The sequence below is a fragment of the Delphinapterus leucas genome, chromosome 5 (genome assembly GCF_059928025.1).
Source record: "Delphinapterus leucas isolate spDelLeu-1000000601 "Yukka" chromosome 5, BTC_Dleu_Yukka2, whole genome shotgun sequence".
NCBI classification, from domain to species: domain Eukaryota; kingdom Metazoa; phylum Chordata; class Mammalia; order Artiodactyla; family Monodontidae; genus Delphinapterus; species Delphinapterus leucas.
The window spans coordinates 116103943-116116470 of NC_143133.1; the positions used below are offsets into that span (position 1 = coordinate 116103943).

A 12528-nucleotide genomic window follows, 5' to 3' on the forward strand; every position below is an offset into this window, starting at 1 on the left:
ACAGTTCTGCAATATAATGTATAAACGTATAACAACAACTTTGGATCACTTGATACCTCGTTTGGAATAAGGAAATTAAATCCAGCCAGGCGCGTCCCCACGGTCGTCCGCGCGCACACACATACACACATATACACAGTCGCGCGCGCGCACACACACGCGCGCGCGCGCGCGTCAAAAGTTGATTCATTCCCGAGATCCCCCAGAATCTTTCTTTTTCTCTTTTCTGGCAGCGCCGGTTTCCCAGTCCGGGTGGCAGTGAGGTTGGGGGCGTGGGAGGGGCGGGGAGGACGAGCAGAGGGAGGCGGGAGCCGGGTGCCGGTGCGCGCCGCGCCCGCTCCTGCCGGCGGAGAGTCCGCGCCGGGTTTTCCGCCGTGTCCCCGGGCTTGTCTCACGGCCTCCAGCCGCCGCCGCTGCCGTGTTTACTGAGCTCGCGCGTCCTGATATCACTCCGCTGGCATGGAGGAGGAGGAGGAGGTGGAGGAGCGAGAGGAGGAGGAGGCGGCGGCGGCGGCGGCGGCGAGCAGTTGATCATTGTGATGGTGGCAGGAGCAGCGGCGGCAGCGGCAGCCCAGCCGAGCGTTAGGGGCTGCTCTCCGCGCGGCGTTTTGCAAAGGACTTCACCGATCTACTTTTGCAGTCGCCTCGGACTGTCCATGTGTTTACTTCCCCCAGCCCGAGGATTCGATATCTAGGTTCCTGTGAAATGCAACTGAGCAGCCAAAGTACTTTGAGAACACGGGGCGGCATAAACACCAAAACTTTTTTTGTGGAAGGAAAATGCAATAAGCAAGCTTGCCGTTTTCCGATGCGGTGTGGAGTGAGTGTGTGTCGCGCGTGTCCGCACTGGAGGCATATGCTTGTGTGTGTACATGGGGTGTGTTTTTCGGTACGTAGGGAGAAAATGCTTGCCAACCACCGGAAATCTCCTGGAATTTATTAGAAAATAATGGATTATAAAAAGAAGGCAGGCGAAGAACGGATCTTCCCTTGAGTTGCAACCCGATTTGCTGCTGGCTCAGTTTGTTGTGATTCTTTTTGTTGATAGGTGTCTGATGGTATTCTGATAACACCCCCCCTTTTTTCCCCTCGAGCTTTACAGTTTAAAAAAAGGAAACAAACAAAAAAAAACCACCCCAAAATCTCTCCCCCTTTTTTTCGCCCGGTCGGGATCGCTGTTTCCATCCATGTGCTTGCGTCTCCCCCGCGTTCCACTTAAACTATTTTAATCCTTGGACCCAAGGAGGAGGCTGATAGGGGGTGGATAAAAAAAGTTCTTCCAAAATAGTGTGCCCGGGGAGCAGGATGGGGGATTTCGCAGCCCCCGCTGCTGCCGCGAATGGCAGTAGTATTTGCATCAACAGTAGCCTGAACAGCAGCCTCGGCGGGGCCGGGATCGGTGTGAATAATACTCCCAATAGTACTCCCGCTGCTCCGACTAGCAATCACCCGGCTGCCGGCTGCGGCGGCGGCGGCGGCTCCGGGGGCCCCGGCGGCGGCTCGGCGGCCGTCCCCAAGCACAGCACGGTGGTGGAGCGGCTCCGCCAGCGCATCGAGGGCTGCCGGCGGCACCACGTCAACTGCGAGAACAGGTACCAGCAGGCTCAGGTGGCGCAGCTGGAGCTGGAGCGCCGGGACACCGTGAGCCTCTACCAGAGGACCCTGGAGCAGAGGGCCAAGAAATCGGGCGCCGGCACGGGCAAGCAACAGCACCAGAGCAAACCCCAGCAAGATGCGGAGGCTGCCTCGGCGGAGCAGAGGAACCACACGCTGATCATGGTGAGGGCGCGCTGGCAGCGGGCACGGGGCGCGCGCGTGGGGGGCGGCGTGGAGCTTCTTACACGGGGGGCACGGGGATCTGATTTGCACGGCGGGCGAAGTGGGCTGAAGCCGAAGGGTTAACGTCAACTTTTGTGAGGTAAAAGCTGCCGTCGCCGCTACCTGTTCATCTGTCAGGGTTGTCAGATTTGGGGAAGAGGGGGCGAGAGGGGGAGAAGCCAGTCACGACTGCGAGGGGCGGAGGGAGCCTGGAGGAGCGTCGGAGTGAGGCCCTGGAAAAGTTTTACCCCCCTCTCCCTTTCTTAGATACCGATTTGAAAGAGTGAACCCAGAGTTGAAACCTCGCTCCTCCTCTTCACCGCTCCCCACCCCACCCCTCGCCTGGCCGCCTGGGCTCCCCAGACCGGTCCCCCTTCGCCCACCCCTCTCAGCACGTCCGCCGAGTGCAGGGAGAAATGGATCCTGTCGCAGATTCTGGGCGGGCACCAGGCCCTCGAACCTGGGGGGAGGTGGAGGGGGAGGAAGGGAGATGCTCTCGCCTCCTCTCCCCAGCTCACCCTCTTTGGGCTGAGAAAGTCTGAGAGTTTTGTGAATGAACTTTGAGGTGGGTGAGAAGCAAGCGAAGGTGGCTGTGCGCGCGCGCGTCCACGAGAGCGCGCGCGGATGCGGGCGCGAATGCGCTCCCTCGCAGCTCGAGACCCCGGGCCGGCCCGGCAGGTGGAGCGGCTCCGAGGGTCGCGGCACTCGCCGGGGCTGGAGGGGACAGCGACGCCCTGGGCTTGCGCGGAGAGTCCCCGCCACGCAACTTCGCCGGGGATTCTCTCCCCTCCTCCTCTTAAACTTGCTTGCACACAGCTTTCTCCGCTGCTCTCCCGCCCCGCTCCCCGCCAACTTTCCGGGCCAGTCTGATAAGCCCGGAGGAGTGGAAGGTAGCGGGGAGGTGAAAGAGGCTTAAATGGCTGGGTGGGTGGGTTGGAGGTAGGAGGAGCAGCCAATGGCTTAACTTCTCCGGGAGGAAGGGGCAGTTCCCACCCCCTAACCCTGAGGGTAGAATCCTTTCTCCTATCTCCACTCTCCGGTTCTTTTGCTTTCCTTTCGTGGGGGGGGGAGCCGGAAGCTTGAGAAAGGTGTCTGCAGCCCCCTCCGCCGCCGCACGGCCCGGATTTGGGCTGCGCGCGTGTGCGGAGTGGGGCGGGCAGTGGGAATCCGGGAGCGTAGCGGGGCCGCGCGCCTTCTCGCGTTTCCCCTGCAGACCGCACCTCGATCGGCGGCGCGGGAGGCCCTCTCGTTGTGCGGCTTATAACTCGCGCACGTCCCCGGTCTGGGGGTCGTCGGCGTCGGAGGTGGTGCGGGTGCGGGCGCGGGCTTTCGCTGGGCGTTCCGTGACAAAGAGCCGGCTTGGGGGAGGGGAAGAGGAGAGGCCGCTGCGCTCACTCCCCACCCTCCCCACCTCCCCCCACCCCGCACGTGAAGAGGAACAATTTGTTTATCTTGGGCTTCAAGAATCCTTCCCTCCTCCCTGCTCTCCGAGGCCGCCCAGCCCCTCCTCCCTCCCCTCCCTCCTCGGCGCGATCCTGCCCAGTCCCGCCGGCAGCACCTTCCCTCCTCCCCTTCCTCGCCCCCCTCGTACTCCTTTTCCTCCTCCCACCTTCCTCGAGCCCGCCTTCCCCCTCCCTTCTGGAACGCGGCCGTGGGGGAGGGAGCGGGACGCGCTTTGTCCGCCTCGCGGCCCGGCTGGCCCCGGAGGCCGCTCGGCTGGGAGGGGCGCTGCGCCCCGAGGCCCTGCCCCTCCCCCGCGGCCGCCCCCCCCCCCCGCGGGCCCGCGCTCCCCCCCCACCCCGCCCCCCGCCTCCGAGCTAGCCCGGAGCGCGAAGAAGAGGCGGACTCGGTGGGGAGGGAGAACGACGGTCATAGAGTCAGGGAGGGAGGTTCTCGCTTTACAAACAGGAAGCCGAAAACCACTGACACACTGTAGCTTTTCTGATTGTACACGGAGGCGGGGTCGGACCTGCATCTTGACTGTATCTCGCATGCCCTGCTGGTACCTATTTCTCTCCGGGTCCGCGCCGTCTCCCATTCCCCGCCCCCCCTTCGCGCTCCGCCACCGATGGGGAGACTCACTTCGTGAACCTGAGACAAGTAGTATTTGAAAGGCGCTGAGAATATCGTCGTTGCCTGCTCCACGCCCTCTTTTCCTGTGTTTGTACGCCCCACACGCTCGGATTGCGTAGGAATGGGCTTTTCGGGAGGCTCAAAAATCTCAGTCCCACGGCCTCTCTCCCGACCTTTGGGGATGGAGGACTGTTGTGGCGTTACCTCGCCAGCTGAGCAGCGCTGGAACAAAAAGCCGGTGCCCGGTCGCTTTTGATCGCGGGCGACAGCAGTAGAGTTTGCGGCCGGAAAGTTTTAGCGTTTGGGTTGTGTTCTCTCGAGGGTGCCATGTCTGCCCTGGGAGGTAGTGGGGGCAATCCGGGTGCGCGCGCCTGGGTTATGATACACCCGCAGGTGGGAGCAAACCCAGGGTCCTGAAGTTACCTGGAAAGAGGTAGCAAACCCAAGCCAGAGCTTACTTTTGAAAATGCAAAAAGATAGTGCTTACTTGAGTGGATGAGACCGAAGCAGTAAATTTCATGGTGAATCCCAGTTCAGCAAGTTAACAGACTTGAAAAATGATTGCCTGAAAATTACATTTTTCTATCAATTTTGTGACAATAATTTAGCGTATCGATTATACCGATGTACAGGAGTATGTTCCACCTTTAACTGTATTTCACATATGCATCTCTCCCATTGATATAAGTGGTCCAAGTATGTGTGATGAGTGTAATGAAAATAAACAGCCTTAAACCTTAAGCAAAGAGTTGCATGTGAATTCTAGGTACCACAAAAAAGAAAGGAAAAAAGTTAACGTCCTCCTCTACAAGTTATTTTTCCTTTAAAAATAGTTTAAAATAGTACATTGGCCCCTGAAATGAAAGAGTATTTTAACTTAGCCTGTGTGTGAGATAAAATCTTGAGAACAGGTTGCAGAAAACCACGTTAATCTTCCTTTTTTTGAATTAGCTGCTGGATTTTAGTTGGGCTCTGGGAGGGGGGCGGGGCACAGAGCAATTATAATTAGTTCTCAGATTGAGCTATTTGGAAACCCCTAAAGGAAAGCCATAATCAACCAGAGGCAAATAATAATGATGGTGATGATAAAAATAAAGATGAATAGGATTCTTTTCTGTTTTATTGCTATTGTTTACCTTCTGAGGGCCAGTATGTCCAAAGTACTAAATATTGATTAGTTCTCTTTCTGCTTGGCTTGGATTAAGAAGGCAGTCTAATCAAGGCTTTACCTCTTTTGATTTGTTTTCTTATACATTTACAAGCATAGGCATGAAAAGCAAACAAGCAAACCCGAAGCAGGGTGGGTGAGGTGAAATGGAAATCTTCCTTTGGCTTCAGGCTGCTGGGAGGGGCCTCAGTTTTGTGTGGGTCCATAATAGCCCTGTTAGAGAGTGGATAGCCCAGGCCTGGGTTGGAAGCTACATTACTTCAGGTGAAAGGTAGTTTCTGGACATGTAGTCAAATGACTCTCCCCGCACACACTTTCTTTATTCAGAAGGGTCTCTCCCTCCTCCCCTCCAAAGGAGTTGTTGGTGAGAACTATTGATTTCACCTATTAGAGAATCTCGTTGAAAAGGTGTCTTCTCCTAAAATAGTTTTAATTTGTGGTAGCAGAATGAGACATTGTTCATTTTCTGTACTTAAACCTGAAGTCCTGGTTAAAATTTTAAGATAAATTCCAACTGACAGCTTCATTCTCAAGCCAAAGACAGAGTGGCTTGACAAAGGTGTAATCATTCAGGCATACCAAAAAGCATGACAATGCAGTCTTCAGAATTTCAAAATGGTGGTAGTCTTACTTGACCTGGATAAATTCCGCGTTTTGATAACCTTTCTACTTCATAGCGCCATCATAACTTTCAGAGTGTGCTTAATTTATACACAGCTTAAAGGCTGTATAGATCCATGTGATTCCTGCTCTGAAGAGTTTATCACATAAAATTCATTTGATAATAAGCATATTAAACGCTGAGTATTAGAGAAAACTGCAACCTATCCAAAATGTTCCCATCTACTCCTGGAAGAGATCCAGGAAATGTCAGCATACTAGTCCAGGGCTAAAACTCCATATAAATGAATCCGGTTTCCCATTTCTTATCCTGTTGAAGGTAAATTACTGGCTTTGTATCTAGGTTTTTTGGCAAGCTTGTAATGTGAAACCATTTCTAAATCTTTCCTATGAACCTTTTCTTTGGCTTATCCTGTTCTGCTTTCCTGGGTGATAGGATTGATAGTGTCCCTTGAAAAACCTTCCATAGCCCACACAGGGTGTGCCTTAAGTTTGTGAAAAACTTTTTGAAATTTCATCTCCCTGTGCTTAACAAGTGTTTGTCTTTTAATTCTCAAGAAGCATTGAACAAAAAAAGCGCTACAATACATGTTTAATTGTGTTATGTATGTACTTTAGTTGTGGTACATTTTATTTAGTAATGGGCAGCCAACGATCAGAAAAGTACAGGCATAGTTAGTTAATCATTCATCATGATCTACAAAATGCTCTTCAGGCTGAGTTCCTTTCCCAGGGAATGCTGAGTTTTCAGGCAGATGGCATGTTTGATACTTTCTATCCAGTTGCATTAGAATCATAAGGGCAAGCTTTAGAATCTTTGGAGGTTTTCTGCCACTTGATATGAGGAAAATGAACAGTCCCCGGACAAGGTGTACTGACATTTCTGTAAGAAGGATGAGGATTTTAAACCTTAAAATGGAGTTACATAGAGTTATTTTCTAAATACCTCTCTGAGACCAATATAGCCAACTGTTGTTAAAAAGGTTTCCTGACAAGGTTTTTCCATTTGGTTGAGATAAGAATGGGGGAATCTCTCCCTCTTTCTCATCCGTGCTGCTGCTATAGGAGGAATCTAGTATGATAAGCCATTCTGCACACTACGTTGTAGTTCTTGGATATGTCTGAAGTACTTAGGGTTTATTTAGTGTCGCTTACAGAGTTTTCCTTGCAATCAGTGCTCCATGTGTATTAATTAACACTTCTGTACTACATTCTTGAGCTTAAGATGGCTAAATTCTGTCATCTCTTTCCACATTACCCATCATAGAGAACTGTGAAATAAATCAGACATCAAAGTCTCATAAAAAGGAACATATTTAAAACTCAGTCCCAAGATTTTCATAATATCTGCCTTTTGATTCTCCCAAATAGCTTTGCATTTTTCACTCTATTATTCAGAGGCTGATTATTGAGTTTTCAGATCCAGCTGTTTACCTTGTTTTTCTTTCCGCCTCCTGCTGCCAACCTTTTGGTCTCTTCACTGATCTTTAGCACTTTTACCAAAGAGTGGGAAGAAGCAATAAGAAGAGAAATTTAATTTTGGTGCTTCCTCCTCTATAACTAATGAAACAGTTGGATAAGATACCAATTATTTTGGAATAATTATGGGTTTGATTCAGTATACCATTTATTCTTCATCAGTGAAAATCATAGAGAATAGACTGGATTTTTAAATGTCATTCATTCATTCAATGATTCTGGTACATAGTCCGTAGTGCTTCATGGAAGTGAAAAAGCTAAATCACACTCTTGCATCCAAGACTTTGACAGTGTAGTATGTTCTTTTTAGATTTTCAGTATTGTTTAAGCTAGGTTTAAGGGACTAACAGGTGTTTGTTTTTTAATCAGCATTAGATTTGATGTCAGTGACTTCTCAACAGTTTCTGGCTGAGTTATTCCCCTTTCCTGTGACATTTTCAGTAAAATAGTATGCTTACTTTCATGTTGTTTCAAACTAATTTGACGTTGCAAAAGAAGCTGATTTACAGATGTCTGCGCCAAAGTTATTGGATCCCCCAAATCAAATTTTCATTTAAAAAATACAGCGTGCTTTTCAGACAGACACATTCAAAAATTCACTATTCATGTTTGTGAGATGGAAATGGAGCTTTTGGAAAATCAGCTATCACCAAAAACTTAGGAAAAAAAACCCCAACCTTTTCTTGTTGTTTAAATCTGACAAAGTTTAAAGAACTAAAGGAATAAGACTGGATAAAATCACTCAGAAAATGGAGTTGAGGGTCTGCCGTATAATGAATACTTAAAGATCATAGGGTTCTATTCCGTGGATCAGAGAAGGCGCACACTTTGTTTTAAAAGTATACCTGGCTATTCCATCTGTTAAACAGTTGAGGGGCTTTTGAGCTGTGGATAAGCAACTCCATTTGGGAAAGAAACACGGTGTTCCCTTAGGGCCACCATACACACATGCATAGAAAAAGCCATTACTACTATGGCTCAGTGCTTTTTTATTTTTTTATGGCAAGCTGTGCATTCTGTTCTTGGGGGAATTTAATAAAAATCTCAAAAGGCCTTCAGTACTTCCTCTGACATAAGGAAAGTGATTTCCTAAGAATAATTTAGACACCTCTTTTAATTATATTGGACCTTCCATTGGTTGGAATGACCTTTATGCTGAAGTAGAATCTTTTAAAGTAAGAATAACTAACATTTATCCACCTTAAGCAATGGCTTAACAACCATAGAAAACTTGAGCGAGCTATTTAAACTAACAACCTCCAGAATTTCTAACTCCTGAAGTCTCCATTCTGTTGGGTAGAATCTGGTTTTGTAATGTTTCACGTTATGGACTCTCAGTCCTCAACACATTTCACTTGTGCTTATGTGTGCGAAGACGATTTTTAGGATACATTACTGTATCATTTCTTTCCTTCCCTCTCGCAAGAAAACCCATGGCAGGGCCGGGGCTTCTTTCCCTTCAAAAGAAAAGGCTGAAGTGCTGAGTCTATTTGTGCAGATTCAACTGGGTCGTAACTGTGACTCAAAAGGATTGCACAGCTCTAAGACAAGCTCTACTAGTGCCCTTCACTCTCACAGTGGTGGGTTATTTTTCTTTCTTTGATTGTTTGTTAGATGCTGAAAGTAACTCAGTGATTGAGAGTGAATCTAAAGGGACTGGTACCCAGTAAAGGACTTTAGGAGCTCTAGTGGTAAGGTTAAGAGAGGCAAGAGGGGGTGAGGATTTTGGAGGCATCTCCCGGAATGGGTGGCAAAAGAGGTGATTGGTTTTGCTCATTTGGGGTAAACAGATAGTATCCTGGCGCCTTAGGAGTTTATGGCGATAACATGTGCTTTTAGTAGTCTATTCTGAACCTGCAGACCTTACTAAAACTCAAATATGTATTTTTCAGAGCTAATGGCATTGTTGTTTGTATTGCAATATCTGGAAAAAATCACTTCCTAAAAGATTTCCATGCTCCTTTAAATGACTACTTCTGCCACTTAAATGGATTTACCATAGGATTCCTTTAAGTCAGAAATTCTCAATCGGTGGAGATTTTGCCCCCGCCCTGAACATTTGGCAAGGTTGGGACACATTTTTCAGTTGTCACAACTGGAGGGGTGCTACTGCTGTCTAGTGGGTAGAAGCCAGGGGATGCTGTTAAACATCCTACAGTGCACCCACAACAAAGAGTCACCCTGTCCAAAATACCAATGTTGCTGCTTTTGAGAAACCCTGCCTTAAACGAGGAGCTCCCCTAGAATGTTGAAAGTACAGAGTGTGGCTTTCCTTACAGCTTTTCAAAAACACTCTTACTACTTAACTGGGTGGAGAGGGGTGGGGATGCTGCTGGGAGGTAGAGAGTCCCTGGGAAGAAGTCAAAGCGCCGGCCGCCCTGTTGCATCTCAGCTCTGGCCATGGGACAGTCTGGCTTTTCACTTCATGCTGGGAAGGTGAACAGTAGTCATTCTTTTTACCTCCCGGAGCGATTGTTCGGCTCAAATGAATTAATATATGTTAAGAGTCCCAAAGACTTGATGGTGCTACACAAAGGCTAGGCTTATTTTTATGAATTACTGTCCTATCGCTCATTTGCTTGCCTCCCACCCAGGTGTAGACTTAGAGTGATTTGGGGCTTATTTCACTAAGGCATAAGCCAAGGTCTCATGGTAAGGGCTTGAGCAACTGCTACATATTGGACACTATTTCTAGGCATTGGGGATACAGTAGTGAACCAGGGTCCTTGCTCTGGTTGGACTCACAGCAGAGCATCATTCATGTTTCCGATTAGCTGTATAAAATGGTCTTTATGGTTTTATGAGAACGTGTTAATGGAAGTCATTAATAACCCAACATTTAGGAAAATCCCAAGGATACTAAATGCTTTGTATCTTCTTGCAAGCTTTCTATAGCTTTCTTGCATTGCTTTCTAAAGCAACATTTATTTCACTGTCTTTCAAATAAAATCAGTTTGTGGAGGGGAGAGGGTTAGTTGGTGTGGTGGAGAATAAGATTAAAGGATGGTTGTTAAAAACGAGGCTGGTGATCATCTTTCTTTCCTTTTTCTGGACTAGGTAACACTTGTAGCACCATAATCACCGCTTGACATCAAGCTTTTAGAGGAAATTAGACAAAGAGAGGGAGCATTTGGAAAGAAACAAGCAGAAAGGTGCAGGGACTTGAAACCATGTCACATGAAGAACAGTTGGGAGACCTCGCGGTGTTTAGTCTGATTTCAGGGATGATATGATTGCTTTCTTAAAATATTTGAAGGGCTGTCATGTGAAAAAAGGATTAGATGTGCTCTTTATGGCCTCAAGGGGATAAAGTTAGAATCAGTGGTTGGCGGTTATTAGGAGTAAGGTTTGGTTTAATATATTAAAAAAACAATTATATGAAAATGGAAGCTGTTCACAGATGAAATGGGCTGTGTTGATGAGCGAAAATGCGCCAGCAAAAGTTGTTCAATTAGCTGAAATATTGGAGAATAGATGACATCTTTTTTAAATTATAAAACTTTAAAACAATATAAAAATAAAATACCAGTGAAAAGAGGATAGGGCTTTTGTCTCTTTAATCCTCTTTATACCCTCATGATAGAAAAAGATCTAACTGGGAATTCCCTGGAGGTCCAGTGCCGGAGTTCGATCCCTGGTCAGGGAACTAAGTTCCCACAAGCCACGTGGCGCGGCCAGAAAATAAAAAAGCAACAACAAAAAAAGACCTACCTCTACATGGGAGGAACTCCAAATATTTGTGGAATAAATTGCTCAATGAAAATGAGTAGATTAAGTGACTTGATTCCTCTTCCTCAGTGTCTCCCCTCTGCCCCCAGAAGTTATCACGGTTTAGAATCTCTCCAGACCTTCTTCTTTTTGCTCACATATATACTATAAGTGTACATCACCACACACCACACGTTAGTTTTTTCCTACTTGAATGGAATCATATTATAAATGTGGTTCTGAGATTTACTTTTTCCACATAATATATTTTGGAGACCTGTCCAATTCAATCCACATAGATCTTCAACTCATTTTTTAAACTGTTATATAGCATTCCATAATAAAACATTCCATAATTTATTGAATGATCCCTTATTTCGAGAGACTCTGGTAGTTCCTCATTTTCTGCCAATTAAGCCTTACTTAATTGCAATGAACATCCTTATCCGTATATCCTTGTATATGTGAGCATTTCTGTAGCACAGATTTGGACTTTTTTCCGTATATGTAATATGTATAAACAGAAGAAGTTGGCCAAAAAAATCTCTTAATCTAATATTGTTTTAACATAGGCCTCGAATCTTATTACAACCTATTTTAGGGCAAATGATCATTGTGTCTCCTGAAAAATATGGCTTAAAAAAAAAAGTATCAACTCTAGCAACCGGTGTGTGTCTTTGCAGTCTGCGTGAACACTGTGAATTTTTAAAGGCTGTATATCTGGCCACACGTCTTACACCAATGACTTTCTTTTCATCTGGTCCCAATGACCAAGTGAGTAGGAGTCTAGTTAACAGCTCCTGTTCATGCTGTGAAAGTGGGAAACTCACTGTCTTGAACAAGTTTGTAGTTCTCTTTACCTTTCCTGAGCTTTGTGTTCCCCAGGCCTGCATGGCTTTAGTGTCAAATGTGTATCCATTGGTGATACAGTACCTGGGGTGGCAGCGGGTGTGCCTTTGAGTGGTCATAAAAATCCCAGGTCCGTGAGTTGCCACTTCCTACAGGTTCAGTTACCCTGACTAATCCAGTCATCTGTGTAACACGGTAATAACAACCTGCTGACCTGGCCAGCTGTAGAAAATGCATCCAAATGGACTTGCCTCCACAGTTGCCTTACAGCGTTTGTTTCCACAGTGAGTCCTATCAGTTTTCATTACACACAGGTGCTGAAGTGGTCTCGAGACCGCCCTCCTTCAGGCTTCTTGGTCATTTTGATTTACCTCTGGCCTGGAAGCAGCCCTACCGCGAGATACTAAGAACTATAGTCTATATTTTTACGGAGCCGGAGGAGTTTGGCTCTAGGATCTACGCTCTTTACATTTTTTTTTTGTCTTTACGCTCTACAACATTATTCTGCCTTCACCTGACTGAAGAGTTTTCTCTTGAAAAGGCTGAGTGAGCAGCTGCCTTCTCTAACTAACCATGACCTCCCAAGGAGCAATCCTCACCTATTTGAACTTCCTTTAGGTTTTAAGATCGGTTTGAACAGGAGCCCACGTGAAGATCCGTGGTAGTGCTACCTCGGCTGGCCCTGCTGTTTTCTAACGAGGATCCCCCCCTTTGCTGTCTCTCGGCCTCACATACCTCTGGCCTCATGTGTCCCTCTTTCCTCGTCTCCTTTACCACCGTCTCATGTTTTACCTTCGTCAAGCGACAGGAGG

The 12528-nt window shown here is 47.3% G+C and overlaps 1 protein-coding gene across 1 annotated transcript in view; it reads left to right on the forward strand.

The window, feature by feature from the left end:
• Window positions 1-478: 478 nt before the first annotated feature.
• The window catches only part of MAML3 (mastermind like transcriptional coactivator 3), a 431510-nt gene continuing 419460 nt past the window's right edge, over window positions 479-12528 (forward strand). Inside the window, exon 1 of the mRNA XM_022582454.3 lies at window positions 479-1779. Coding sequence (XP_022438162.2) covers window positions 1306-1779 — 474 coding nt within the window. The 5' untranslated portion in view covers window positions 479-1305. The remainder of the gene's footprint in view (window positions 1780-12528) is intronic.